Consider the following 27,800-nt stretch of genomic DNA (forward strand, 5'->3'; position numbering starts at 1 on the left):
CTGCGGGATGGCCCTGCTGAGCAGGGAGGTGGGACAGACGGGGCACACTGCGGGCTCCTCCAACCCGGCCCATCCCGGGGTTCTGGGATCCCCTCCCGGGGTTCTGGGATCCCCCCGCGGAGGAGGGAGACGCGGACTACAACTCCCGGCGTGCCCCGCGGCCGCCGCCATATTCCCGCGCCCGGCCCCCTCCAGGGTCGCCGCCATATTCCGGCCTCCCGCCCCCTCAGGGGTCACCGCCATCTTTCCCCGCCGCCGCCGCCATGCCGGAGGATCACGACTGGGAGGCGTACAAGGTACCGCCGACCCGCACCCCCGTCTCCGAGAGGACCACGTCGGTGCCCAACCCCGTCAACTACTTCCAGACCGCCTTCAACTATGTCTTCGACGCGCCCGTCACCTTCGTCCGAGGTATCGGCGGGACGAGACCCTCCCCCGTACCCCCCGTTCCCTCCCCGTGGGAGTTGAGCGGCGACGCGGGGACGGGGACACCGGGATGGGCACACCGGGCACGGGGCAAAGGCGTGAGGACACGGGCACCTGGACAGGCAGAGGGCACACGCAAGGACACAGGGACGCTGGTCCTGACAGTGACAGCACGGGCAGAAGGACAGGACACTGGGACATTGACAAGAACACAGTGTGGACGTAGAGACAGGGACAGACACAGGGACATGAGACACAGCATGGACACTGGGACAGATAGAGGGACATAAGGACACGGGACACAGCTCAGACACTGCGAGAGATGCAGGGAATACAAGGGCACAGTAACACAGCATGGACAGGACACGGGACACCGCACAGAGGGACGGACACACAGCTGGCCATGAGCCGGACACAGTGGTGGACCCACTGCCGCTGCCTGGGAGGTGGCAGCGGGTAGTGCCAGTGCTGGGGCTGTGCTGCCCCTCGGATCTGGGATGTGTGACCGGGCTGTCCCTGCAGAGTGGATCGAGCGGCTGCAAAACAAGAACAAGTTCTACTACTACCACCAGAAGTTCCGCCGTGTGCCTGACCTGAGCGAGTGCCTGGAGGGTGACTACCTGTGCTACTATGAGGCCGAGGCTCAGTGGAGGAGGGACAGGTACGGCTGCTCCTGGGCTGTCCCCAGGCGAGCTCACAGCAGAGCACACGGCTCTGGGACCTGCAGCATCTTGCTGGATTGCTGGGGTAGCCGCTCCAACCCACCCCATTACACACCAGTGTCCTGCTGTCCCTGCAGCACATCTGGGCATGGTGGCATTAGGGACCAGGACCCTGAATATCCCAGTGCTGACATTCCATGGGGTGCCCTCACCCTTTGGGTTCAGCTTTTGTGTCATCTCATGGCTGCTGCTGCATTCCTCACCATCTTTCCCGCAGGATGGTGGATCAGCAGATCGTGGAGATAGTCCAGGAAAGGATGGCTGCGTGCAGGCAGAGGGAAGGACCCAACCAGTTCCAGAACTGTGCCAAGGAGATGGAGCTGCTGGCACAGGTCACCAAGGCCTACCAGGACAGATGTGAGTGTGGCAGCAGCACACGGGGACAGGGTCTGAAGCAGGGAAGGGGGTCTGAAAGCACGCCCCACACTCCTCATGGAACACAGGCTTGTGGGAGGCACTGCTGAGGCTTTTCCTTTCTTTTTCAGACGGTGAACTGGGTTACCATGGGAATGCACGGACGTGCCTGATGAAGCAGAAGCACAGGATGATGGAGGAGAGGAAGGCAGCACAAGAAAAGGAGCAGAGCTAAAACAGTTCCTCCCTCCATGGTGCTGGTATCCAAGTGCATGTTGTTTCCTTGTCCTCTGGTGCCGCTGGCCTCCACAATAAAGACACATCTGTACAGTTGGGATCTGTATTTGTTCTTTGAAGAGCTCTGCAAGCCCCCAGCTCCAGGCACCTGGGGCTGCCACTATTGGGGTTTGCCCTCTGGACCTCTCCCTCTCCTCCATGAGCCACCAGAACGCTCTGTGTGCTGCTCTGCCCTGGCTCAGAATTCCCTCAGTGTGAAGATCCAACCCAGCCCATTCCATGGCCCAGCACCAACCCCCCGTCACACCAAGCAGCGTTCCTGGTTCTCTGATCTCTTTATTCTCGTACAAAACCCGCTTAGGTGGTGGCCACAGCGGCTGCCTGCGTCCTCTGCACCGACACTCTGGTGTGGGTCTTGGCCAGATGATCAGTGAACTCCTGCAAAAAACACCAGCAGTGGGTTATTCCCTCAGATCCCTCTCACGGGTTCCTCAGCACCGCTTCCCATCCCTGCTGTGCACTGGGGCTGGGGCAGCTCAGCCTTAGAGATACCAAATCTCGGGGTACAGGAATCTGAATTTTAGGGGCAAGAAGGACAAGATCTGAGCTGCAAGTTACCCAAATGCTGTTACCTGGTAAGGAGACTTGGTGAAGACAGTCTCTTTCCAGAGGTCAGGAGTCAGGTAGCTGTAGGTTTTGGAGATGGCATCGAAGGTGGCTTTGGCTGTGGAGAGATGTCACACGCTGCCCATCAACCGCTGCAGAAGCAGCCCACTGACCCCAAAACATCCCCCAGGCTGGAAAATGTGGAATTTTGAAAGGACCGGGGAGACCACGGGAGGGCCTCTCGGATGAACCCACAAACCCCGGGTTTCTCTCTCTCGCCAGTTACGACAATTACACTACGGCACACAAGTGCAATCGCGCAGATTGGGAGAGTCCGGTGTAAAACGCCCATGTCTGTGATTAACCGACACAACCCGCACCAGGCCCGCGCTACTGAAGCACCAACGGCTTCTGCCTCGCTGCTGGAGGCACAAACCACCATCAGGCAAGGGGAGCTGTGCCCCACCCGTGACAAAAGCCGCCCTTTTGTCCAGTGCCAGCCCCAGAGCTCACCGAAGTTGCCGAGCGTGGCCGTGCAGCCCCGCGCCGACGTGTAGCAGTCGTCGATGCCAGCCATCATCAGCAGCTTCTTGGGGACAGGGGCGGACACGATCCCGGTGCCGCGGGGAGCCGGGATCAGGCGCACCAGCACGGAGCCGCAGCGCCCGGTGACCTGCAGGGACCAGGGGGGTCACAGCCAGGAACACGGCCCTGAGCAGCCGCAGGGCCGGGCCAGCGCGGGACACTCACCTTGCAGGGCACCGTGTGCGGCTTCCCGATCTTGTTGCCCCAGTAGCCGCGTCGCACGGGCACGATGGACAGCTTGGCCAGGATGATGGCCCCGCGGATGGCCGTGGCCACCTCCTTGGAGCACTTCACCCCCAGCCCCACGTGGCCGTTGTAGTCCCCGATGGCGACAAACGCCTGCGGAGAAGAGGAGTTTTCACTGCTCCCTCCAGGGATACTCGGTGCTGTGTGCTCAGAAGAACTGACAGCTCACCCCCAAACCTTACACACAGATCTTGAAACCCGTTCTTCCCCTCCTTCAGTCAGAATCAGCCAAGGTTAAAGCACTGAGATTCAATTCCCTGCTGCAGCCTCACATTGGTCAGAACTCCCCATGATTTCCCAACAGCATTCCCTCTTCATATCCAGAACTTCTCCCCGAAAACCCAACACTGCTGTGCAAGAACAACTGAATTCTGAGATATCAGAAGACTTTGCAGTCCAACTTTTGGGACACTGCTGCTTTAAAGAACATCTGCACACATCGCTGGCATCTGAAAGTTAATACATTTGGCAAACTACTAATGGTCCTCACAGCAAAGTATTTATTTACTAGATGTGATAGAAAAAGGGATTTGGAGTGATTAAAATCACACTAGAAATGCAGGAGGAAAGTTGTGAACAGGAGGATCCAGAAAAACAGGATTACCTTGAACCTGGTGCGCTGCCCAGCACGGGTCTGTTTCTGCACAGGCATAATCTTCAGCACCTCATCCTTCAGCGAGGAGCCCAGGAAGAAATCGATGATCTCCGACTCCTGCAAGAGTCAGGCACTGAGCACACAGAAATCAGGGAATCCTGCAATGGTTTGGGCTGACAGGGACCTCAAAGGTCAGCTAATCCAACCCCCTCCCAAGGGAAGGGACATCTTCTACCGCCCCAGATTGCTCCAAGCCCTGTCCAGCCTGGCCTTGGACATTCCCAGGGATCCAGGGGCAGCCACAGCTTCTCTAGCCATCTGTGCCAGGGCCTCCCAGGGAACAATTCCTTCCCAACATCCCGTCTGACCCTATCCCAGCTCTCCTGGAGCCCCTGTAGGCTCTGAGGTCTCCCCGGAGCATTCCCTTCCCCAGGTGAACCACCCCTGCTCTCCCTACCTGGCTCCACCCCTTGGAGCATCTCCCTGCCCCATCGCTTCCATAACCACAGCAACAACTCACCTTGATGGGAAGCGAGAAGAGATAAATCTCCTCAAGAGACTTGATCTTCATATCCTTGACCAGGCGACCGAGTTTGGTGACAGGAATCCACTGGCAGAGAAACCCACGGGGCAAGAGTCACCAGGTGCCAGCACCCGCCGGGACCCGGCTCTGCTGCCCCATCCTGGGGACTGGCAGCACCCCCGTCCCCGTGTCCCCACTCACCTCCTTATCCTCGGCTTTACCTCCGCGGGCCCCGCGGCCTCTCCCGCGGCCCCTCCCGCGGCCGCGCCCGCGGCCCCGCAGCCCGGTCCCGAATCCACCGCGGAAGCCCCCGCGGGCCGCTCCCGCTCCTCCCGCAGCACCGGCGTCGTCCGCCATTTGCTGGAACAAAGCGGGACATCAGGCGGGCGGCGCCGGGCGCCGATGGGGCCCGATGGGGCCCGATGGGGCCGGATGGGCCCGGCGCCGCCGCCATGGCTCCCACAGTACTTACGTGATCCCTCAGCGTAGAAGGCCGCGCCGTGGCGCCGCACGGTATTTATAGGGCGCGAGCATCTCGCGAGAGCAGTGCCCACCCCGCGTGCTGAATGAGGAACACACCTCGGGCCGGGATGAGCCATTGGTGGTAAATTATACAGAGCGCGGGGCCGGCGCGGGCCCCGGCATAAACGGGCGCGCACGGCCCGAGCCCTCAGAGCGCGGCGCGGAGGCGGCAGGTGAGGAGCGGTGGGTGATCCTGAGGGCGCTGCAGCATCTCCCTCCTTCCGTGCGCCTTTAGCCTTTGGAAAGCTCTGGGAAGTGCATATGGCGCTGGCGGGGTGGGGGTGCACGGAGCGTCCCAGGAAGGCGCTCCGCGGGCTGCGGTAGCGCCCGGCGCGGTCTGAAAATCATTCGGGGTCTGCTGGTGGCCCCGGGTGAGATAACGGCGCCCAGAGCATCGGGAACATTAAGCTTATTGCCCACGGCTGTGTGTGGGGAATGAAACCCATGTTCCCATAAGCCCCGTGCCCGGCGGGTACCGGGGGCGAGGGGTTGTTTTACCGAGAGTGGGGGCTGTTTCTCAGAGCTTTGTTCTCCTGCACCAGGTGCCGTTCCCGGCCGCTGAGAGCCGCGGCCCCGCCGTGGGCTGGGCTGACATTTGCACGGCGATCCCTTCCCCGGAGGAGATGAGAAGAGCACGGGGATGCTGTGATGGACGGCGACACGAGAGTCACAGCTGAAAACGATTCGATTTTGTATTTTGATGTGCAATAAAAAATGAAATGCTTAAAAGATGGAGCATGTCTCTTTGTATGCGTGAAAAGTCCTGCTTGACGCTGTGGTGGGACCCAGCAGGTCGCTTCCTTGGGGCGGGGAGGGGCGGTTCTGCTGGAGATCGCTCTGGATCGCGGAGAAGATGCAGCACAGAAGCTGCTCCGGGCGGGGCTGTCGCGCTGGCCCGGAGGAACCGGGGATTTTTATCCCGGAGGAACCGGGAGTTTCTATCTCGTTCTCCGGAGCCGCCCCGCGTGGAGCTGGTGGCGCCCTGGCGTTACGTCACTGGAGAGGGCGGAAGTGTTCCCTCACTTCCCGGAAGTGCCACCGGAAGCACGTGGGCCGCGGCCATGGCGGACACGGACCCGGCTGCCGCCGCCGTGCGCTTCAAGAGCAAGTGAGGGACCGGCGGGACCGGGCTGGGGCTGCGAGGGCGAGCGAGGGGCCGGGCGGGGCGGGGTTGCCTCTGTCCCCGCCGCTCCGCTTTAACGGGGCCTCTCCCCGCGTCTCTTTCCCTTCCAGCTACGCCGTGACGCGGAAGATCGAGCCGTTCTACAAAGGAGGGCGAATCCAGGTAATCCCGGCTCTGGAGGAACATCTGGGAATGTCGCGCCTCCTGGCTTCTAACGTTCCTGTTCCCGATCCCTTTTCTCCAGATAAGCCAGGATGGGAAATTCATGTTCTGCCCCTGTGGGAGCAAAGTCAACGTCATCGATGTGGAATCGGGAGCTCTCCTGCACAGCCTCCAGCAGGTGACGGGGATCAGCCTCTCCCGAGCGTTTTCCGAGGCTCCCGGAGGGTTTTCTCACTGTGGATATAAAGCTCCCAGGAGCGAGGAGTGCAGGGAGGGTGGGAACGGAGCCAAACACAGTTTTTGGGTGGTCCCCGAGCTGTGCTCGGTGTCAGCAGAGCCGCGTGGAGAAGGGAGCTCTGAGATCTCTCCAGGGATGGTTTAACTGTGGCATTTCCCTTCTGTTTTCCCAGGATGAGGAAGAGGATGTCACAGCATTCGTGCTCAGCCCTGATGATGAGGTGGGTTTGTGCTGGGGGCTGTGAGCAGCCTGGGCCAGGCTGAGCCAGGAATGGGGCGTTTTGGAGTTTCTGTGCAGGGCCAGGGCTTGGACTCAATGATCCTTGTGCAGCTTTTCCAACTGGGAATACCTCATGGTTCTATTCCACATCCTTTGTGCTTCCTGGGATCCCCCTGGAGCCTTCCCAGACCCTCCCCTGTGGCTCAGACCCAGAGCTGCCCAGAGCCCGAGCTCCAGCAGCAGCTCCCTGTGCCGTGTGGGGCTGACAGGAACCCAAACCGTGTTAGTGAGTGCGTGTTTCACGGTGCTCCCACTGTCCCCAGGTGCTGGTGACAGGGAGCCGGGCGCTGCTGCTGCGCCGGTGGCACTGGAGGGAGCCCAGGTGTGAGCGCACCTGGCGAGCCGTGCACACCGCGCCCGTGGCCACCATGGCCTTCGACCCCACGGCCACCCTGCTGGCCACAGGTAGGAGCCACCCCTGGGGTGACCCGTGGGATTTCCTGCTCCTGGATGAGCCCCCGAGGGCAGGGTCAGGAGAGATTTGGAGCCGTGTCCAGGCTGGGGATCTGCTCTCTCCTCCTCAGCTCATTCCCGGGTGTTCTTCTCTTCCCAGGTGGCTGTGACAGCACCATAAAGGTCTGGGATATGATCAAACACTACTGCACACACAACCTGAAAGGATCCTCTGGAGTGGTACAGTAAGGGCGAGTCCTGTCTGTCAGTCCCTGGCTGTGCTGGGATTCCTGTGGAATTCTTGAGTTAATGGAACATGAAGGTCCATTGCATGCAGGTTCTGGGCTCGTCCTGGCTTTTGGGAGCAGGGTTATGGCTGATTCTGTCCAGAGAGGAAAGTTTGCTCAGGGTTTTTTGTGGAATCACAGAACTGCTGGGCAGGGGCACCTCCCACTAGCTCATCTGAGCCCATCCAAGCTGTCCTGCTGTGGGATGTGCACTGTTTAAAGGTTGGGTGGTTTATTCCTGTCCTGTCCGTCTCCTTCTGCCCAGCCTGGTCGAGTTCCACCCCGACATCTCCCGCCTGCAGCTCCTCTCCTCCTCCATCGATTACAAGATCCGCATCTGGGACCTGAGGTCCAGCAAGTGCGTGGCAGTGCTGGACGGGCACTTCAGTGCTGTCACCTCGCTGGCCTTTGCAGACGGGAACACCCTCCTGAGGTACCTCCTGGCAGGGCTTTGACCTCCCTCCATCACCTCCTGCAGGGTTGGGGGATCCTGGGGGCTCTGGGCAGGTTCTGCTGTGAGGGAGGGGGTGGTGCAGGTGCTCAGTGAGTGTCAGCACATGGAATTGGTACATTGGAATCATGGAGTGGTTTGGTTTGGAAAGGACCTTAAAGCCCCTCCAGTGCCACCCCTGTCATGGGCAGGGGCACCTCCCACTGTCCCAGGACGCTCCATTCCCCATCCAACCTGCCTGTGTTTCTGGGAGTATCCTGTGCTGGCACGGGGAATGCTGCTGCTCTCTCTCCCATGGCCTCTCCAGAGAGGTGTTGAGCTCCCACAGAGCCAAATTCGCACCAAGACCCAAGCTGAAGAGGTTTAGCACTAAAATCGAGCTTTTTGTTTGCAGCTCGGGCCGTGACAAGATCTGCATGGTCTGGGACCTGGAGACCAGGCAGAGCAAAAGAACTGTCCCTGTCTACGAGGTGAAACTGCGTTTTGTTTCTCCCTTTGAGGTCCTCTGTAGTTTCTGGGCTGTGGTCTCCCTCTGTAGGGTCTGTACCTTGTGAAATCAGGTTTCTCTCCCTTCCCAGCGGTTTTCAGCTCTGGTTCTGTGCCTCTCTGACTCTTGCAGACCGTGGAAGCCGCTGTGTTGTTGCCTGAAGAGGGAGATTTCTCTCAGCTGGGTGTGAAGAAACGAGGGCTGCACTTTGTCACAGCTGGCAGCAAAGGTGAGTGTCACTTTTGGAGCCTGAGGGGTGGCACTTCAGTCACTTCACTGCTGTTATTCCTGGGCTGTGTTCTCCACGTGGCAGCAGCCTTGGGTGGAGAGCAGGGCCTGCTCCTGAGTTCCTTGGGCAGCAGTGGGTGAGCAGGATGGAGCAGGCACAGTCTGATCTGTTTAATACTCAAACACATTAATTGCTGTTTTCAAACTCGATGAGTTTGATTTGCGCTGAGGAAGCAAAACTTGGAGGCTTTTCCAGCCTCTGGATCCTGCGCACTCTTGCCTTGGAGCTGCGTGGCTTTTCCCAGCGTGGTTTGGATGATGTTCCTTGGACACCCACAGTGTAAAGCAGCGGCTCTGCCATGATTTCTCCTGCTTTTCCAGGCATCCTGAGGGTGTGGGACGTGGCCACAGCTGCCTGTGTGCACACCCAGCCCGTGCCCTTCACGCTGCAGGAGGAGCCCAGCGAGCGCAGCCTCTCCCAGTGCCAGTTTGTTCCTGCCAGGAATGAGATCCTCACCGTGTCTGTGGAGCACAACATTGTCTTCTATGATGCTGAAACCCTCCAGCTCAGGAAGCAGGTGACAGCCCTCAGCCTCCCTTTCCCTTTATCTGTGCTCCAGGATCAGCTCTGCTTCTGAAGAGCTTTGCCCAGGGGCGCCCTTGGCTCCAGCCTGTTCTGGAATTGTTCCAAGGTGCCAGAGAATTCCTCTGGTTCAGGAGAATGTTGCCCAGAGACCGACACAGGACCGAGAAAGCAGAACACACTTACCCAGAAATGCCTCCTGTGTGTAGCAATTACACCCAGTATGGAATGAAAACCAGTGATTGCCACCTTCTCCTTCAGCTGCCTTTTCCCTCTTGGACTGTTTCCATTGCAGCTCGCAGGGTACAACGAGGAGGTTCTGGATGTGAAGTTCCTGGGCCCTGGTGACTCTCACGTTGTTGTGGCCACCAACAGCCCCCAGCTGAAAGTGTTTGAGCTGGCAACGTCCCACTGCCAGATCCTGTATGGCCACACAGGTGTGTGACAGCGCTGGCCGGCGGGGACACGGGCAGCTCTTCCTTTATCCCGCTTCTCCTGGAACTCTGGTGGGCAGGAGTCCTGGAGTTCTTGCTGCAGCAGGTTTGGGAGATGTGTGGGGAGAGGATGTGTCCCACTGTCCCTGTCCCTGGCAGTGAGATCAGTTTAAATTGCAGCTGAAGGTACAGGTGTGTGACAGGCTCAGTCCATAGGGACTGGGGCTGCCATGTCCCAGACCTGTCCCCATCTCATTAACTGGGCTCATTAAGCACTGGGCTCATTAACTCACTCAACTTTCTGTTGTCCCATCTCATTATTAAACGTAGATTAGATTTGATTTAAAAAGTATCTTTATATTAATTAGTTTGATTTCTGTATATAGAGTTGGAAGGAGAAACATTTTTAAGTAAAGATTGGGGTTTTTTTGTGTAATTAAATTTGGTACAAGAAGTTATGCTTACAAAATTAAGGCTGTTTAATTTTTTAAGTTTTGGATATGTTTTTGGTTGCTCTGTGCTCACCAGCTCTTGTTTCTTCTCTTTAGAAACAATCCTGGCTTTGGATGTCTTCAGGAAGGGCCTGATGTTCGTCACCAGCGCCAAGGTGTGTCACTGTTCTCCATTTAATGAAACTCTTCATTCCCAGTGATACTTGTGGGCAAAATTATATTATTTTTGGAACTCCAGAAAGGGATTATGTTCATACAATCCCTCTCTGCTGCATGCCTCAAATACAAGGTTATCCCACTATCCCTTTTTAACATTGCCCCTGGGAAAGCTGGTTGTATTTTATTGGCCTGAAGGAGATGTTTCCTTCTCCAAACATCCTGGTCTGGTGTTAAGAGTTCAGAAAAGTTGTTAGTGTGAGACTGATGGGGGGGAAAAAGTGCCCAGAGCTCTGACAGAGCCAAAAATAAAGCTCTGATACAACCAGAAATAAACCTCTGTGCTGGGGCTGATCTTGTCACCTGCTGTGACAAAGACGAAAGTTCAAGCTGGAACATTGGGCACCAGTCGGGCTCAGGGATGGGATGGAAGCGCAGGGAAGTGCTGACTTCCCAGAAAACTCAGGCATTTCTGTCCTTTTTCCCCCCAGGACAGAAGCATCCGTGTGTGGCGGATGGGCAGGGCTGGCAGGGTGACCTGTGTGGCCCAGGGCCTGGGCCACGCGCACGGCGTGGGCGCTGTCGCCTGCTCCAGGTAACGCACAGGGGGAGGGAGTGAGGGGAATGTCCTGCTGGGTGCTGTCCCCGTCCCAGCCCCGCTGCTTCTCATCCCTGCTCCCAGCCTCTCGTGGTGCCCGAGTGTGAAGGGATCATGGGACGGGTTGGGCTGGAAGGGGCCGCAGATCTCACCCAGGGACCCCTTCCACTGTGCAGCCTGGCCTCGGGTACTCCCAGGGATGGGGGAGTCGCTCTGAAATGAAAGGGCTTGGAAAGCCACAAAAGCACTTTTCCACATCCCAGCAGTGGCTGAGTGTGGAGATCCCGGTCGGGGAGGAGAAACCCCTGGATTGTTTCCCTGCACTGGGTGGTTTCATTCCTTTCAGGCTGAAGGAAAGCTTTGTAGTGACCAGCAGCCAGGACTGCACCATCAAGATCTGGAACATCCCGGAATCCCTCACTTCCAAAGCAAAAGCAGCCTTGATCTCCAGCCCAGAGCCCCTCCATGCCAGGGTGACTGAGAGGGGCCACAACAAGGTACAGCTCCACCCCACCTTTTAGTGCTTCAGTCTCCCTTTGTTCCGTGTCCCACGGCCAGAGCCGAGGCCTGACCCTCTTTCTCCTCCTCTTGTGGCTTCCCCAGGACATCAACAGCGTGGCAGTGTCCCCCAACGACAAACTGCTGGCCACGGGCTCGCAGGACCGGCTGGCCAAGCTCTGGTCCTGCTCCGACTGCTCCCTCCTGGGGGTCTTCTCTGGGCACAAACGTGGCATCTGGTGCGTGCAGTTCTCCCCTGTGGATCAGGTCTTGGCCACGTCCTCGGCTGATGGCACCCTGAAGCTTTGGGGACTTCGGGACTTCAGCTGTCTGAAGGTGACGAGAACTTTGCCTCTTGCCCCGGGCAAAACCTTGGGGTTCCTTAAGGATCCTTCCAAAACTTGGAGCTTATTTCTTTGGGCTTTATGAGTGAATCAGATCCTTTTGGGGCTCTCCAAAGGCCTGGCAGTGGCTCTGGCACTGCTGAGCTCCCTTTCTGTTTTGCAGACCTTTGAAGGCCACGATGCCTCAGTGCTGAAGCTCGTCTTCGTGAGCCGAGGGGCTCAGCTGCTCAGCAGGTTTGTGCCTGCCCAGGGATCTGGGCAGATTCCAGAATTATGGGAATATCTGAGCTCATCATCAGCACCAAGAGGGAACAGCCTTGTGTCCAAAGAGTATTTGTAAAGATTTATAGGAAGATCCTGGTCAGGATTTCTGTAGAGGTTATTTTAATCTTCCTCTTCTCCAGTTTTTCCATGGATTCCTTGTGGCTCCTGTGGCATCGCTGGGTTGGGGACAAAAATAGACAAAGCTAAGGGGGCACCTTGCCATCCACATTTTTTGTTAACTCTGCTCCTGTTTGGAAGGAATTGGGGTGGGACAATTTCATCTGCTATTCGAGGTGGGACAGAGCAAGAATGGATCTGTCCAGTGATTCCTCCTGTTGTGTTTCTCTTCCAAAAGTGGATCTGATGGTCTCCTAAAACTCTGGACAATTAAAACAAATGAGTGTGTGAAGACACTGGATGGTCATGAAGATAAAATCTGGGGCCTTCACTCCAACAAGAAGGATGACATGGTCGTGACAGCCTCCAGTGACTCCTGCATCACCCTGTGGCAGGTACAGCACGGGGCTCGGTTCCTCCCTGGGTTAATAATCAGAGTAATTGGAGAGCTCAGGGTCTCAGTGGTTTGTTTTCTCATGTGTTCTCCTTTTCTGCCGTTTGAAATTGGTTCAACAATTGGATCTTGGCGTTTTTGGGGTATTTTCTGTCCATCCTGTGTTTCTTTGGAGCTTTGGAGGGAAGCTGGAAATTGTTGGATTTTACATTTAAATTACTTGACCCCGAGATTTTGCTGCAGAAACAGGTCTCCACATCATTTGATGGCTAAAGCAAAACCCTTCTGTCTTAAAGCAGGATTTGACAAAGTTTTATCCTGTTTTTTTTCCAATAGGATGTGACTGAAATTGAGGAGAAAGAAGCACAGGCTAAACAGGAGGAGCAGATTATGAAGTGAGTTGATCTTGTGCCATAAAGAGCTGTGACAGGCAAACTGTGCAGTGGAACTGTCCACACCTGGAGCCATCCAGCTCCACCTGATCCCAGCATTGGAATGAGGAAATTGAGGTGTTTGTTGTCGAGCACCACGGACTTCTTAACTGTTATTTCCAAATCTGCTGCTTTTTGTGTAGTTTTGGGTTTTTCCACCACCCAAAGATTGGTCTCACTCTCGGCCCTGATTTGTTTTCCAGAGAGCAGGAGCTTTCTAACCTTCTCCATGAGAAGAGGTACCTCAAAGCTCTGGGCCTGGCCATTTCCCTGGACCGGCCACACACGGTGTTGACAGTGGTCAAGGGTGAGTCCAGAGCGTGCTCTGAAGGCATTTCCTGCCCTCTCTCCTTTCCTGGACACCTTTTCCATCTGGTTCGAGGTTACAAAATCCAATAATTAGTCTGAAAGCCTCAGTTTTCCCCTAAGTGAGGTTGCCCACGTTGTCCCTGCTCTCATTTCTCCCTCCAGCCATCCTCAAGGAGCCCGAGGGGAGGAGGCACCTGGAAGAGAACATTGTTCGGCTCCGCAAGGATCAGAAAGGTTTGTTGCAGGATTAAAGTGCTGAAGGCTTTCAGGTCAGCTTTTGTCACCCGACATTAGAATCCTCCAGTCCCGGAATGGTTTGGGTTGGGAGATGGTGCAGTTCCACCCTGTGCCATGGGCAGGGACACCTTCCCCTAGGCCAGGAGCCGCCCTCGGACACTTCCAGGGATGGGGAGCCTCAGTCAGCGTGTGGGAACTGAGGGATTCTCACTCTGTGAGAGCCCAGGGATGTTCCCCAGTGTGGGCCCTGCCGTGTGCCAGCCTGGCCAGGCCTCCTTCCCCCACAGAGGCTGTGCTGTCCTTCCTGGTGACGTGGAACACCAACTCCCGAAACTGCCACGAGGCGCAGGCTGTCATGGAAACGCTGCTGAAGCACGAGGCCCCCGACAACCTCCTGCAGTTCTCGGGAATTAAATCCGCTGTGGAGTCCCTGCTGCCCTACACAGGTGAGGCCCTGTGGGGACAGGCGTGGGCTGCAGGTGCTGGCTTGGAGCAGGGATCATGGAATGGTTTGGGGTGGAAGGGGCAGGTCAGTTGATCCACCCCTGCCATGGCAGGGACACCTTCCACCATCCCAGGCTGCTCCAAACCCCGTCCAGCCTGGCCTTGGGCACTGCCAGGGATGAGCACCCTGTGCCAGGGCCTGCCCACCCTGCCAGGGAACAATTCCTGATTCCCAGTCTCCCATCCAGCCCTGCCCTCTGGCACTGGGAGCCATTCCCTGTGTCCTGTCACCCCATCCCTTGTCCCCAGCCCCTCTCCAGCTCTCCTGGAGCCCCTTTAGACCCTGGAAATCTCCCGGGAGTGTTTCCTTCTCCAGGCTGGGCGTTCCCAGCTCTCCCAGCCTGGCTCCACAGTCCGAGGCTGGGTTCTGCTGTGCCTCTGACCCTTTCCCTCCTTGCAGAGCGCCACTTCCAGAGGCTGAGCCGGCTGCTCCAGGCTTCCACCTTCATCGAGTTCATGTGGCACAACATGAGGCTGGCAGAGGTGGCCCAGCAGGACCAGGGGACTCTGTGACCCCCTCCTCCCACCAATTTCTCTTTCCAAAGAGCCTTTTCCCACCAGGATGGCAGCTGGGTTTTTAGTTCTTGTATTTTATAATAAATGGTTTTATTTCTAAACCAAGTCTAGCATTCAATCTCCTCAGGGATGAATGAAAGGAAAAGCTCATTTCTTTGGCCAAGCTGGGGTTTGCATTTTCACACCCTGAATTTTCAGACTCACAAATAGCAGTTAATTTGTGGGATAAAAGAGCAGAATCCCAACAAGCAGTTGGGATTTAAAGGATTCATGGAGCTGAGATCCTGCTTGGGCATTCTGATCCAGGGCAAGGGTCTCACTTGTGCCCACCCAAAATTTAGCACCTGGGAGAGAGAGAAGCACAATTTAAATTTAAATTCCCCAAATAGCAAATTTTTTAAAGCATAAAATGCAAGCAGGCTTCGGAGATATTTACATGTATTTTATTTCATAGACGCAAATGTATAAAATTCAAACAACACACACACTTCACAAGTTCTTTATAAAAATATTAACAGATGTCTGGGAGAATAAGCACAATTAAAGCCATCAGTGTAAAGAAAAGTCTTAATTTTTCTGTAACTCTTTTTCTAACTCATTTCTAGCAAATGAGTTTAGGATTAGAATTGCTGTGAGTTTCAGTAACTACCCAGTCCTCTGGAAAGAGGAATGTTTTGTCCATAAAAGTGACCTTTGTTGCCATCCCCAGGTGAGCACAAGCTGTGACTCCCCTGGCTGTGTTCCTGTGCCTGCACAGACACGGCTGGAGGGAACGGGGATGAGGTTCCTCCCCACCAGGTTTTTTATTCTCACAACCATTCCACAGATCCAGCCCATCCCTATATTTCATGGCCTTTCCACTAACCTATAAAAAAATCCCCAAACCAAAAGTCAAAATGCTAAAAAAAAAATCTATACAAAAGGGGGTTCAGTAATTGCCATCACACAGGTGATCATCCCACCCCTCCCCTTTCCCGTAACCAGCTCAGCGTGCCAGGGGTGACTCGGGCACTCTGGTGCCGCTCCTTTGCCCTCCACGGTGGCTGTGCCAGCTCATCCTGGCACGGGGAATAACCCAGCCACAGCTGTGAAACACTCACCTACTGCAGGGCTGGGCAACACCCGCCTCGGGGAGAACTCCCTGAGCTCCGAGCCACCTCCAGCTCCGGAGCTGCCAGATCCCCAGGTGACCCCACTGAGTCCTCTCCCGGGAAGTGCCTGTGGAAGCAGGGGGTGATGGATGTGTGTGTGCTCCTCGGGAAGGGACAGTCCCAAACGCTGCCACCCCGGTGCTGCCCAGGGAGGTGATGGATGTGTGTGTGCTCCTCGGGAAGGGACAGTCCCAAACGCTGCCACCCTGGCATTGCCCAGGGAGGTGATGGATGTGTGTGTGTGCTCCTCGGGAAGGGACAGTCCCAAACGCTGCCACCCCGGCGCTGCCCAGGGAGGTGATGGATGTGTGTGTGTGCTCCTCGGGAAGGGACAGTCCCAAACGCTGCCAGCCCGGCATTGCCCAGGGAGGTGATGGATGTGTGTGTGCTCCTCGGGAAGGGACAGTCCCAAACGCTGCCACCCCTGTGCTGCCCAGGGAGGTGATGGATGTGTGTGTGTGCTCCTCGGGAAGGGACAGTCCCAAACGCTCCGGAGCCGCTGCCCAGGGCCCCAGGGGACTCCGGAGAGCGGGGTGCCGGGGCTGTCGCCGTGTCCCCTCCCCAGGGACACTAATGCCGGCTGGGGACGGGGAGGGCCGGCGGCAGAGCCGATCGCTGCACGGCGCGCTTGGTGACGGTGCTGCACCGCTGCAGGATCTCGTGGGCCGAGGGACGGGCCGGCACCTTGGGGACACCCGCGGCCAGCTCAGGGTCAGCCGGGGACGAGCCGAGCTCGGCCGCGGAGGACTCCACAAAGCCGGAGTCGTTCCTGTTCCTGAGGGGGGGCGATTTGCTGCCGCGGCTCGGGGCAGGAGAGCCGCTGGCCTGCTCCACCTCGGGCAGCGATCGAGACAAGTCGTGCTCCCAGGCCAGGCGCGCGTCCCCGGGGCCGCTGCTCCCCGAGCTCAGGGAGGAGCTGTCCGAATCCAGCTGCGGCGTGGAGCTGGCCCTGGGCCGAGGCCGGGATCCGCTCCTCGGAGAGCCGCCGTGCTCCTGCCGGGCCGGGCCGGGCCGGGGCACAGCCTCCCCCCGGGGCTGCGGCGAGCACAGGTTCGGGCTGGAGGCGTTGAGGCCGCCGCTCAGGATGGTCTGGAGCTTGCGGTGAGGGTTCTGGTAGGGCCGGAGGCACAGCGAGGGTATGTAGCCAGTGCAGCCGTTGTACCTGAGGGCAGGGAGGGAAAGAACACTGAGAAAAGCCGTCCAGCACCTCGGGCCAAGGGGAGGGAGCACTTGGGGAAGCGGGTCCATGCTGTACACGGGGTGTGAGGACAGGGAAACCATCCCACAGCTCAGAGGGCTCCCGTGCATCCCGCACAGGAGGGGAGGAACAGCAAGCAGCTCCCTCGGGGAGCCAGGACTTTGGGAAAGCCTCCTCACCGGATCTGCCACCAGCCGTTGTGGGATCTCCTGAGCACCTCCACCACCACCCCCTGGTTCAGCGAGAGCTCGTCTGCCTTCTGAGCCTCGTAGGCCTGCACCACAAAGTACAGGCTGCCTGCAGAGAGAGGAACAGGTTGGATTTGCCTTGTGGAAAAAATGCACTGATCCCTGTGAGAGACCAGCCCAGCTGCAGGGCAACTGTCCCCGAGAGTGACTGGTTTGTGCAGGGACCCCAGTCTGAGCCATTTAAGTTGGATATAAAGAAGAAGTTTTTTACAAAAAGGGTGTGCAAGAGGTTGGCCAGAGAAGCTGTGGCTGCCCCTGGATCCTTGGAAGTGTCCAAGGCCAGTTTGGATGGGGCTTGGAGCAGCCTGGGACAATGGGAGGTGTTGGGGCTGGAACTGGATGGGCTTTAAGCTCTCTTCCAACCCAAACCACTCCATGATTCCATGACCCACACGTGGTGGCAGAGCCAACCAGAAGAGTCAGAGGTCCAGGCAGGAATTCCAGGCAGTGGGTAGAGTGGTGGGGTTCTGCAGAACTCATGTTTTGAAGGAGGAACAGGCTTACCCTCCTCGTCTGAGCTGAAGGCATTCTGGATGTCCTCACAGGCATCAAGCTCTTCCAGGTACGAGGCTGGGAACCAGGCTATCTGCTTGTCTGCGTTTTCCACCAGCCACCAGCCTACAGAGAGGGAAAATACCCAGATTTTAACGGCCTGCAAGTGAAGACACGACAATAACCCCTGGGTAGGGGACACAAGAGACCGGAGGGACATTCACTGTCCCCCCAGGTAAGCACACAAGTGCAAACACCTGAACCCCTGACACTACCTCAGCATTTGCCTGGCTAGAAATCCCCCTGCCCATCCACCCCTGACATTGAATCCTCTCAAACCTACCGGTCATGTCCTTGATTAGCACTTCCACAATCTCCTTCTGGGCCACTGTGAAGGGTTTGTTCTTTGTGTCTTTGGTTTCAAAGGCCTCGATGCAGCGGTAGCTCTGCGACGCCTGAGGGAGGGTGATGGAGAGGGGCTGGGGGCTTTTCTCCCTTCTGAATACTGATGGCATGATCACAACACTGAAAAGTAAAGGTGCACGTCAAAAACTCATGTGAAAGGTTGAGCACTGATTTTGGTAAAATCATTTCTGCAGTAGGCTGAGAAGAGGCATCAGAAATGAAATTAACCTGGATGGAAGCACCCAGCTGAACTGCCCTGGAGTGTAACTGGTGTTTCCCTTCTATCCATATCCCATAACATTTCTGTTTCACAAGCAAAAAAAAAAAAAATACAACTCATGTCTCATACCTGTTTTCAGGGAAGGAAGGATCGAGGTCTTGAGTCTGTGCCTTGAAAAACTGATTCACCTCTTCACCCCGGGATATTTTCACATCCGTCTTCAGCAGCTCCCGGGAATATGTTTCCAGCAGTTTCAGGATCTCCAGGCACCGGTTCAGCTTCCCAACCTTCCTCTGCTGCATAGTTATACCTTCAAAATAACAAGAGCGCAGTTGGGATTGGACAGTAATGGATCTGGACCCCTGGGAGCAGCATCTTCTCCCTGAACACTGGGGTGCCCTCACCCACCACCCCTCCTGCCCAAGCCCAAACTGCCCAAAGTCACTGTCCCTTCCTCCCTGTCATTTTTAACAGCTCCTGATACAAGTTTTTAACACCCAAAATTTCTCTTTTTCTTTTCACGTGTAAAGTTTCAAGATGCTCTAGGTCAATGTTTGAAGTGTAGCATTAATTTGCCAAGTGGAGCTATCTATTAGAAAAGCCTTCCTGGGCGATTTTAAGTCTGTACTCGACCCAAACACGCTGATGTGACCCAGTGGTGCCACGGCAGGAGCAGGAGTGAGCCCCTGATCAGCTCCAGAGGAAGGTCAGGCTCAGAGGTTTCAGTCTCTGTCATGGGTTATGACTGTCCCCAGCCACTCTCATGTTTGTTGGTCCATCAGAGATTTGTCCTTACCTTTAAACCTGGGTAAACTCCTCAGTGACCCATTCTCTGTGGGGAATTTTCTCTTCAGCTCTTTCTAAAAACAAGGAGAAGGAGAGAACTCTGATTCCTCAAAGCTGACACATGGCTGGGCTCCTTCCCCTCCCCAGGACAGGAATCTTGAAATTTGAGGAATTGAAAATTCACTTACATGGAACTTCTTAAAGTCTTCAAACGTCCTGTAGATGAGAATGTCGTTCTGATCTGACCAAGACACAAACATCATGTAGTTCTGGGAAAAGAAAAGGGAAAAGAAAAGCAGTTTAATCACAATGTTCAGTTTTGAATGCTTCCAGGCAATCAGCATTTGCTGTGGTTTAGTTGAGCCTTTTCATGTCACGTTAAAAAATTAAATGAAACATTAAACCTACAAAAATTATTTCCTTAATTTAATAATCCCCAATGGATAATCACTGCTGAAACCAGGAGAATTGTATGGAGCTGTGACAAAAAGTGAGCAAAACACAAGATACTAATCCCATTAAAAAAACAAGTCCCCTTGTCCTAGACCCCTAGGCTCCAATCCCAATACTATGGGGAATAAGCAAGCATATCCCTGGCAGAGTAACTCAAAATCCTCTAGTCTCCCAGTTAGTAAAATATATTTAAGGAAAAAAACAGAGGGAAAAAAAAAAAAAAAAGAATAAAAAATTCAGGTACCTTCTGTTTTCTGCACTGCATGAAGCCAACAGCCTTCACATCCACGGGGTACCTGTTGCAGCTCATCTTCCCCACGGCTGCTGCTCCTCCTCCGCAGGGAGCCAGAGGGATGCGTGAGGGAAGGCTGGGAGCTGGAGGGATGAGAGCTGGAGGAAGCAGAGATGCGGCTGCAGCCCCGAGTGCCGAGGTTAAATACCCTGGAGCAGGAGGCAGGGCAGAGGTGCTCCCGAGCTTCCTCCTCCGCCCAGCCACCGGGCAGAAATTCCGTGATTTGGCAAACTACCGCGTGCCTTTTACCTTTCCCCACGCTTTTGACATGCAAATGCCGCCGGGTGCAGGCGGGACGTGGTTCAGGGAGCCGCGGAGGAGAAACACATTCTTTTATCACATCCTAACCAGTGCCGGGAAGGGAGCCGGGGCTGTTTGCCAGCGCTGCGTTAGAGGAGGTCACAGGGCAGCAGCGCCTGCCCCGAGATATTTCCGGGACACATGTGAGGTTTTTATGGCTGTATCGCATAGACAGTCACCTGCAGCTCAGGCTGAGCTCACTAAATCAGCTCCCAAAACTGATTTAGAACATGGGTTGTAAAACACAGACCAGGCACCATTTAACGTGAGTAATATTTGTTGCAAATATTTTTTTTTCCCCTTCTTTGTCCCGCCTGTCGAGTTACTTTAAATAGATTTCTGACATTTTTATCAATGTTATGAACAGACACATTCCCAGGATGTAACTAAAAGAGTGAAAGCTCCTCTGGTGTAAATATCTGATGGAAATTCAGCTCTGAGTGCTCTGCCCTGCATCCAGCCAGGTGCCCACACCCTTCCAGGGCAGCCACCGGCTCTTCCTAAGGAGCAGCTCCAGTGCCCAGAAGCAAAGCAGGAGAGATAATTCCAGCCTTGGACAGCCCGTCCTCTCCCTGAACCTCGGGGCTGACTGATGGGCACCGTCTGATCAATCCGCCTCTTCTTTGATAAAGCCTCAATTGAACCATTATCACTATAATTATCTTCATCATTATTATTAAAACCCAAAATGAGAGGCCCAGCAGTGCCTCCCTTTCATTTCCCAGCTACACCTGGTGTCTCAAACCTTCAACAATGGCTGCAGGTGATTTTTTATCTACCAAAAAAAACCTACCCAGAACTGGATCAGGGAGCCAAACCAGATTCCTTCTGGAAAACAGAGTCAGGAGGGCCTTGGTTTGTGTTCCATGAGCACAGGAAGCTGCTCCCACACAGCAGGGTGGCAGTTTCTGGGGACAAAAAAAACCAGGTTTATTGCAGTTTGGATTTACTGCTGCATTAAAAAGGAAAAGATATCCACAGAGCACTTCGGTTCGGTGTGGATATTGGAGAGAAAATCTCTCCAACAGCATCTCCAAGGCATTTCCTGGCTCAGGAAGCTGCAGAGGAGCTGCCCTGTGGAAAAGGGATGTGAAGGAGCTCCCTGCTCTCCACATCCCTGGAATCAGACCCTCCATCCCCTCTGTTACAAAGGCTCCAGCCAAAACTTGTGCTGGTAAATCTCCCCAGATCAAAGACTGAGGATTTTATGGAGTGAGAGGAAATCACTTCATCCAGCAGATTTATTTAGAAAGTCCCAGTCTCTGAAGTGCCAAAACCCTTTGCTGACTCCATGTCCTCAAACCTGCACTCCTTGGCTTCTGCACTCCTGCTTCTCCTTGGCAGCCAAGCCAGGGCCAAGCTCACCCTCATGTGGCTCTCTTAAGTGGCTCTTGGAAATATCTGGGACCAAGACTCCCAATGAAGCACCTTGGCTTGGTTTCCTGTCTCAGAGCAAACACAAACCACAGCGTATTTCCAAGAACGTAAAGGTTTAAACATGTTCATCCTGACTGGGAAAAGCCAAAGACAGGGAAAGCCTTGGAGGAGCTGCAGGATGAGGAGATGGCTGGGGAGGCTCGCAGAGCACCTTGAACTGCGAATGTCATAAAAACCAGAAGAGTAGGAAACGGCCTTGGTCAAAGGCTTTGCTGTGTTCCATCATTCTCTCATCAATTCAAGCAGAAAGAGGGGTGTGGAAAATACTAATGAAACGTTAAACAGGAAGGTGAAGCTACACATGGGTACACAAGTCACCCAAGGCAGAAGGACCAGCCATGCGGTTTGGGGAGCTGATCTTCTGGAAAAGATTGGACTGACTGGGAGATTGCTGCTGACAGGGGTGTTGTATAAAACCAAATATGAGCAAAACTGCTCTAAACTCAATAATTGGTTATTGAGTAAACATTTTGTGGAAGTGCAGGTCGCTTTGAGACAGAACTGAGGTGCAGGGAGGGAGGGGAAAAGCCTGGCACTCCTCTGGGACACCAACACATCTGGAGTCACGTGGAGGGCTCAGCTCCAGCTCTGCAGCTGTCACAGCAGTATCGGTGCCCTGGAGGTGTCAAGTGTGATGTCACGAAACTGTCTGCTCCAGGATGACCTCAGGAGCCACGTCATGCCTGCAGTGACACCGCCTACGAAACTGGAAGGAGGCTGGGCCAGAGGGCACTTGGATGGGCACAGTGCTCCTCAAAGCTCTCCATAACTCCTGCCCACGCCAGGGCCATTCCTGTTGGGAAGGATGGGTAACCCACCAGTAAAGGCCATAATTCCACTTCTCTGCTGGATGCATTTGAACTCACTTAGGAAAAACAAGGCAAACATTGTTTTTCTGACATTATCAAGTTTACTTTGTGTCTTCTACAGCTTCCTTGTCATCCTGCCATAAATTAGTGCCTCTTCGTGGGTAATAATTAATGGCAGGGGAGGAGAGGTCTGCCCAGAAAAAGTGAGACTCAGCAAGAATTGCTGGGCACTGCTGTTTCATCATCAATATTTATTTTCACAGCTCTGAGGGCAGCAGTTAATTTTCCTTTAGCTGTTTTACAAGGTACCAAAGAGATCATAAATTAACAGGCAGTATGTAGGAGTGCACTGCCCAGCTTTGCCAAGATGCAGGAAACAAGGGATTTTCCGTAATGACTCCCATAATTTTGCAGTCTGCTCCAAGGGACCCCCCTGCACCCCACCAAGGTGGAGCTCTGTCACTCAAGGAACATCACTCCAGCCATAAACAGCTGCTCTGGGGACGGAAACATGTTTGTGTCAGGGGAGGTGACTAAGGCACTGTCACAGGGAGTCACACCAGACTGCCTGCCCCAGATTGCCCACAGCTGGCAAGACAAAGAAGGTCACCCAGAGACTGCAGAAAGGCCTCAGAATCACCAGGGCTGTCCCACTGAGTATTTCCATTCCAATGTCAGCCTCCTTTCCATGACAAATGAACACTGATGCTCTGCTGCTTTTCATTTCAGTGTGGATCAGGAGTAACTTCAATAGAAGCAGAATCTGAGTGCACCGATGCCCGGAGGCAGCCAAAAGCAGCTCCTCTCCAGCGCCTCCTGAGCCATTTTCCAGGTCCAGCAAGAAACAGCTTTGTCCCAAATGCTTGGAGAGGAGCAGCTGTTATGAACATCTTTCCCACACACAGAAGTCATGTCTGGGCTGGTGAGAGACCTGTGCCCCTCATGGCTGGCGATGAGTGGGACCCTGCATCAGGGATTTCTCCTTCCATGGCCGGCACAGGAAGGGCAAAGAGAGGAAAAGTCCTCAAACCACCCTCAAGACACTGCAGCTGTGAGGAAGAGATACAGAAAGGAGCTGTGGGCACAGCTGGGGGGGGCCTGGAACAAAGCTGGTGGAAAAGCTTCATCTTTCTCTCGCTCACCTTCAGGATCAAAACCTGCCCTTTACTGTTCTTGAAGGTCACCTGTGATGACACACAACCTATCAGCACCTTTAATGAAAAGCCCAGATGCTAAAAGCCGATTTTAAAACTACAAAGAGGTTTTAGACTTTTAATAAATAGAGAAACAGACCTTTATTTAAAAAGAATAATGAAAACCCAGACACTGGAGTTGACAAAAGTCTCCTTCACCCCACGAACAAAGGAAGCAGTTGAACTTTCACACAGGCTGGGATGAGAGATTTTGCAGTAACTAATCCAGAAGAACGTATTTAATTTCATCCTGATTTCAGCAGCTGCTGCACTGAAGCATTTCTCTGTGGCAGACCCAATTCAGCAAGCCTTTGAGCCCCGGCAGCAGCTCAGCCCTTTCCCACTCCATCACGGGAGCTTCCCAAGGTGCACATCCCTCTTCAGTGCAGGGAGTCACTCACTCCTCACAGGCAGCTTTACTTCAGGATCCAAAATCGCAGCATCGCTTCAAACTCCATCAAACCTCGCTCCCGAGGCGTCACTGTCTCTGCAAAACCCTTGGGATGGTCCCGCCCAGCCCAGGGAGAGCTCTGCCCGTCTCAGGTTTGCTCGCTCGCACAGCGGACTGTTTACCAAGCACTTGCTGCAATGATTTCATAGTTCTTTCATAAAAGTGACATGTTTTCCTAAGGTTATGCAGAGGACAAAAGTGTGATTCAAGAGGGAATCTTCCAGAAAGGGCGAGAATGTAACTTAAGCTGCTTCAAGGAGAGGATGTTCCCTGAATTATTTCCTTAGGGAAAAGCGGGGTTTGATGAGTGCATGGCGTGAGGCCAGTGCTGTGTGGACGTGCTGGGACCCAGGAACGGGAGGTGAAGGGAGAAGAAAAGCAGGGTGGAGTTTCCAAGGGGGTTTGAGGCTCTGCAGTGCACAGCCTGCCCTACACATTCCCAAATCCAGCGGGGGGAAAATCCCAGCAACACCAGTACAGCCAACAGCAAACGCCGCAAGCACCAGCCAACATTGAGAAATGCTGTTTTCACTTGGGGAAAATCTGTTCTTACATCATGCTAAATATAGTAAATTGATTGGAGACAAGACTGTTGTCCAGATTAGTCAGGGATGCTCATCCCACTCTTTCCTCATTCCGCAGTGGCCATCGAGGAGCAGCGTGTGCAAAGCCTTATCTCTCCCGGGGATTCCACCAGTACCAGGAGCTCTGGGTAAGGTTCACCCGTATTTCAGAGCAAAGACAGCAACTTGTGCTCCTTGGCCCCTTCAGAAACCAGGGAAAACCAGATCCAATCTCCACTCAAAAGCCTGGTGGGAGAAGAGCAGTGTGGAAGGAATTGTTCTTTCATGTATGTTTCATTTTTATGAGCCCAAATATAGCAACTATTACCTGAGGAAAACCTCTTCCACTGAAGGAGACTTCCTGTTGAATTCCTTTGACTTTCTTCTGGAAAAAAGGAATCGCCCCAAATTAGGGGCCACTCTCCTTTTGCAAAGCCAAGAGGAACAGAAGCTGCTCACTGAAGACTTTGTGCTCCATTTTTCAAGAGAACAAAAGGAACCCCCAATTTTGCTGTGTTTATCCTCAGAATGGATGGACTGATTCCAGGCATGCTTGGAGTGGGTCTGGGAAGGAGGAGATAGATTGGAGCATGACACAGGCAGGACCATCTGAACCAGCCTGCCAAAATATTTTGGTTTTCTCCCTGCCCCTGCCATCACCATTACTCATGGATGCTCATTTTTATCATAAAAATGGCACCAGCTTCAAAAGAACAAACTCTGTGTCTGGTATAGATTCCCAGATTTGAGCAAGGCAGTGCCTTGTGCTCAGTCTTACGCTTCAGACTGTTCTGAACACATTTCAACAGTTCTGGATGGATCCAAACTGAGATCAACATCTCACCAATTCCCTGGCAGTGGGGCTGTAGGCTCCTTCCTGATATCTGGGGGATAAACTCATACTTTTGGGAAATTTTGCAGGTGATAAAGTTCTTGCACGCAAGCAGAGAGGATCAATATTATTCACTTTCCTAGAAATAAATGTCTTTTGTTGTTGTTGTTGCTATTTCCTAGTTGGCTGTAATTTCTCAAACAAGTCTGTGACTAATTCCTGGTGCTGGTTTATCACTGGTCAGACTTTAGGCTCACGCTCGCACATGTAAATACAGGACAGCTTCCTGCTGTATTCCCCTGCAGAGGGAAACAGTTACATCCAGCTGGAACTGCCTACAAAACCCTCACAAAAATGCTTGCTAAGGATCCTGAGAGGCACAGGGTACATCCCCACCTCCCAAAAAAAAAAAAAAAAAAATTTATATATATATATATATATATAAAAAAAATATAAAAATATATAAAATATATTTTTTATATATATAATATATATACACACACACACACACACACATACATACATACATACATACATACATAAATAAAATCATGGAATGGTTTAGGTTGGAAGGACGTTAAAAGTCCCATCCAGTGCCACCCCCTGCCATGGGCAGGGACACCTTCCAGTGTCCCAGGGTGCTCCAAGTCCTGTCCAACCTGGCCTGGGACACTGCCAGGGATGGGGCAACCAGGATCTCTCTGGACAACCTATTCCAGTTGCCTCATTCAAAACTTCAAATAAATTACTGGATCTTCATTGGTGTTTAGATTCCCAAATGAAGAAGGCTCTGAGAATATTATTCCTTGTCCCAGTCCACAGTGACCAACCTGCAGGAACCTGGGGCCACACTGCTGGGACAGAGTTGTGTGACGCCTCCTTGGGACCGTCCCTGCTCTGGATCATTTCCCCTTGTGTTTGCTCTCTTCAGAGCCACCCCTCCTTGCTTTGCTCAGGGGCTTTATTTAAGCTGGGACCTCTGTCCTTGCCCAAGCTCACTGTGAGGATCTCTGTGCTGTGGATTTTGCAGGGCTCAGAGGGGCAGGGAGGGTGTCCAACCCCATTTCTTCTTCCTTCCCCAAGCCCTACTGTCAGCTGCCCATTCCCAGCTCTCATCTAGCAGGCGCAAAGGTAAGAGCAGAAGATCAAACAGCTCTGAGAAAGGCAAACAAAGCCTTTCATTCTCTCCAGCATAGGTTTGACTGCTGCTTCCTGGTGACTGCTGTCATCAGCCCCTGAGCTGCCCCATTCCAGGAACGGCTCTGAGGAAGAGCGACATACTCAGTGACATCTGTCACTTCAGTGGGCCCAGTCTCACAGATATGGATACTGAAATATAGGTGCTTTTCTGGCAGCACCTGCGCCCAGGAGCCCTGGGCAGGGACACCTTCCACCATCCCAGGCTGCTCCAAGCCCCATCCAGCCTGGCCTTGGGCACTGCCAGGGATCCAGGGGCAGCCACAGCTGCTCTGGGCACCCTGTGCCAGGGCCTCCTCACCCTCACTGGGAAGAACTCCTCCCCAAGATCTAACCAGCGTGAGGAGTTGGTTTGGTAACAGGCTCTAGCACACTCCAGCTCCTAAATCAGTGTTGGGAGTAGAGGATTGGGTGGGTTAGGCTGTCCAAGGGGGAGCAGGAGGAAACGTTCCCTCATCCTTCCTCGCCTCTGCACCACATTCCTTCCTCTGGATGGAACTAATTTGACTCCGCACTTGGATTCATTTAGAGGACAAAAAGTAAAGTGAATTTCCTTGCTCTGACTTGAATCGGAGCATTTCTCCACTTTTTAAACTTTAAACTTTGAAATCCAAGCTGATGCTGGGACTGAGGGCAAGTGGACAAAATTTTGGAGGACCTTTTCCTAAAGAGCCAGCTCTGCTCCTAGAGCTGAGCAGGAAAAAGGAGAGAGGAGCAATGTGGAGCACAAACCTCTGTAACCAACAGCCTCCTTCGAGGCTATGAGCTTTTTCCTTTTCAATAAAGATGTTGATATTTTATGTGATAAATTAAATCACTATCAAGGAAGCAAAGTCTGCTAACGGCCAGACCAGGAGATTTCTGTGACTTGGAAACATCTCTGCAACTATTTAATTGTTTGAAGACCAAACAATGAAGTTCTAGAGGAAATTCCCTGAGTATCTCAGTCTCTTTTCTCCTGACTTTATAAAAATTAACGAGGTCATGAGCATCAGTTAAAACATTTATTGGTGGGCAAGGAAAACATACATAAAAATTCACTGTCCCTACTAGATCTTTCCTTTGCATGTGAAATTTATCTTTATGGTTGTCTACGACTTTACACAAAGCCATCCCAGTAGTTCCTACCAGTTAGTCACGTGTCTTCTCCCTCACTCACAAAAATCAGCAAATAAATATTCCCAAGAAATTGCAAATAAATAAAAATAAAGGAGCACTGTAAACAGAGACTCCAAGATGAAAATCCAGACCATCAGCTCAGTGCTCTACAGAGCAGGAACAGCTCAGCCATTTCCACATGAAACACAACAAGTGTTGAAGTATTTTTGAGGGCAAGTCCTTGGGGTATTTCTTTAAAATTATGCTTTTTCTAATACACATTTTAAACCACACTGTGTTAAATAAATCACACACATATATATATATTTATATATAAGGTGACATTTTGGTCCAGCTCCATCCTGGACATACAT

The 27,800-nt window shown here is 53.6% G+C and overlaps 4 protein-coding genes, 1 long non-coding RNA gene and 2 other non-coding genes across 7 annotated transcripts; 4 read left to right on the forward strand and 3 right to left on the reverse strand.

Annotated features, from left to right (window-relative positions):
• Window positions 1-204: 204 nt before the first annotated feature.
• Window positions 205-1,835, forward strand: NDUFB10 (NADH:ubiquinone oxidoreductase subunit B10). Its single transcript, XM_040079426.1, has 4 exons — window positions 205-411; window positions 949-1,087; window positions 1,366-1,505; window positions 1,634-1,835. The coding sequence occupies exons 1-4, from the start codon at window positions 264-266 to the stop codon at window positions 1,735-1,737; spliced, it is 531 nt and encodes a 176-aa protein (XP_039935360.1). The 5' UTR covers window positions 205-263; the 3' UTR covers window positions 1,738-1,835.
• A 220-nt stretch (window positions 1,836-2,055) lies between these two features.
• RPS2 (ribosomal protein S2) lies at window positions 2,056-4,781 on the reverse strand. The gene is made up of 8 exons (XM_040079425.1): window positions 4,767-4,781; window positions 4,496-4,654; window positions 4,292-4,381; window positions 3,781-3,888; window positions 3,096-3,269; window positions 2,859-3,018; window positions 2,372-2,463; window positions 2,056-2,177 (listed from the first exon to the last, which is right to left on the reverse strand). The coding sequence occupies exons 2-8, from the start codon at window positions 4,649-4,651 to the stop codon at window positions 2,097-2,099; spliced, it is 861 nt and encodes a 286-aa protein (XP_039935359.1). The 5' UTR covers window positions 4,652-4,654; window positions 4,767-4,781; the 3' UTR covers window positions 2,056-2,096.
• LOC120759916 (small nucleolar RNA SNORA64/SNORA10 family) lies at window positions 2,542-2,679 on the reverse strand. Its single transcript, XR_005703260.1, has one exon. It is a non-coding gene; the product is annotated as a small nucleolar RNA SNORA64/SNORA10 family (small nucleolar RNA).
• A 169-nt stretch (window positions 4,782-4,950) lies between the features above and the next one.
• On the forward strand, window positions 4,951-5,545 carry LOC120759837 (uncharacterized). Its single transcript, XR_005703234.1, has 2 exons — window positions 4,951-4,989; window positions 5,359-5,545. It is a non-coding gene; the product is annotated as an uncharacterized LOC120759837 (long non-coding RNA).
• LOC120759917 (small nucleolar RNA ACA64) lies at window positions 5,149-5,274 on the forward strand. Its single transcript, XR_005703261.1, has one exon. It is a non-coding gene; the product is annotated as a small nucleolar RNA ACA64 (small nucleolar RNA).
• Window positions 5,546-5,855: 310 nt separating the features above from the next.
• TBL3 (transducin beta like 3) lies at window positions 5,856-14,406 on the forward strand. The gene is made up of 22 exons (XM_040079032.1): window positions 5,856-5,924; window positions 6,050-6,101; window positions 6,184-6,279; window positions 6,512-6,559; window positions 6,882-7,023; window positions 7,172-7,256; window positions 7,564-7,731; window positions 8,144-8,219; window positions 8,369-8,465; window positions 8,846-9,042; window positions 9,343-9,484; window positions 10,030-10,088; window positions 10,581-10,684; window positions 11,034-11,184; window positions 11,291-11,521; window positions 11,693-11,763; window positions 12,149-12,305; window positions 12,641-12,699; window positions 12,939-13,042; window positions 13,207-13,278; window positions 13,569-13,727; window positions 14,186-14,406. The coding sequence occupies exons 1-22, from the start codon at window positions 5,878-5,880 to the stop codon at window positions 14,296-14,298; spliced, it is 2,430 nt and encodes an 809-aa protein (XP_039934966.1). The 5' UTR covers window positions 5,856-5,877; the 3' UTR covers window positions 14,299-14,406.
• Window positions 14,407-16,022: 1,616 nt separating this feature from the next.
• On the reverse strand, window positions 16,023-19,634 carry NOXO1 (NADPH oxidase organizer 1). The gene is made up of 8 exons (XM_040079445.1): window positions 19,499-19,634; window positions 18,990-19,070; window positions 18,812-18,875; window positions 18,145-18,325; window positions 17,734-17,915; window positions 17,403-17,516; window positions 16,830-16,947; window positions 16,023-16,614 (listed from the first exon to the last, which is right to left on the reverse strand). Exons 1-8 carry the CDS (start codon window positions 19,562-19,564, stop codon window positions 16,023-16,025), a joined length of 1,398 nt encoding a protein of 465 aa, XP_039935379.1. The 5' UTR covers window positions 19,565-19,634.
• Window positions 19,635-27,800: the final 8,166 nt, after the last annotated feature.

The sequence above is a fragment of the Hirundo rustica genome, chromosome 15 (assembly GCF_015227805.2).
Source record: "Hirundo rustica isolate bHirRus1 chromosome 15, bHirRus1.pri.v3, whole genome shotgun sequence".
NCBI lineage: Eukaryota > Metazoa > Chordata > Aves > Passeriformes > Hirundinidae > Hirundo > Hirundo rustica.

What these genes read in the sequence shown, in the direction of transcription:
- NOXO1 (XM_040079445.1), bottom strand. Translation starts at nt 19,564, where the DNA reads ATGAGCTGCAACAGGTACCCCGTGGATGTGAAGGCTGTTGGCTTCATG. An exon ending in AAGACTTTAAGAAGTTCCAT is followed by an intron (nt 18,876 to 18,989) that starts GTAAGTGAATTT and finishes CCTTGTTTTTAG; the next exon opens with AAAGAGCTGAAGAGAAAATT. An exon ending in GAGTTTACCCAGGTTTAAAG is followed by an intron (nt 18,326 to 18,811) that starts GTAAGGACAAAT and finishes GTTATTTTGAAG; the next exon opens with GTATAACTATGCAGCAGAGG.
- RPS2 (XM_040079425.1), bottom strand. Translation starts at nt 4,651, where the DNA reads ATGGCGGACGACGCCGGTGCTGCGGGAGGAGCGGGAGCGGCCCGCGGG. An exon ending in TCTTCTCGCTTCCCATCAAG is followed by an intron (nt 3,889 to 4,291) that starts GTGAGTTGTTGC and finishes TGACTCTTGCAG; the next exon opens with GAGTCGGAGATCATCGATTT. An exon ending in GGCCACGCTCGGCAACTTCG is followed by an intron (nt 2,464 to 2,858) that starts GTGAGCTCTGGG and finishes ATCTCTCCACAG; the next exon opens with CCAAAGCCACCTTCGATGCC.
- NDUFB10 (XM_040079426.1), top strand. Translation starts at nt 264, where the DNA reads ATGCCGGAGGATCACGACTGGGAGGCGTACAAGGTACCGCCGACCCGC. An exon ending in GCCCGTCACCTTCGTCCGAG is followed by an intron (nt 412 to 948) that starts GTATCGGCGGGA and finishes CTGTCCCTGCAG; the next exon opens with AGTGGATCGAGCGGCTGCAA. An exon ending in GCTCAGTGGAGGAGGGACAG is followed by an intron (nt 1,088 to 1,365) that starts GTACGGCTGCTC and finishes TCTTTCCCGCAG; the next exon opens with GATGGTGGATCAGCAGATCG.
- TBL3 (XM_040079032.1), top strand. Translation starts at nt 5,878, where the DNA reads ATGGCGGACACGGACCCGGCTGCCGCCGCCGTGCGCTTCAAGAGCAA. An exon ending in GACGGGAACACCCTCCTGAG is followed by an intron (nt 7,732 to 8,143) that starts GTACCTCCTGGC and finishes TTTTGTTTGCAG; the next exon opens with CTCGGGCCGTGACAAGATCT. An exon ending in GAACTGTCCCTGTCTACGAG is followed by an intron (nt 8,220 to 8,368) that starts GTGAAACTGCGT and finishes TGACTCTTGCAG; the next exon opens with ACCGTGGAAGCCGCTGTGTT.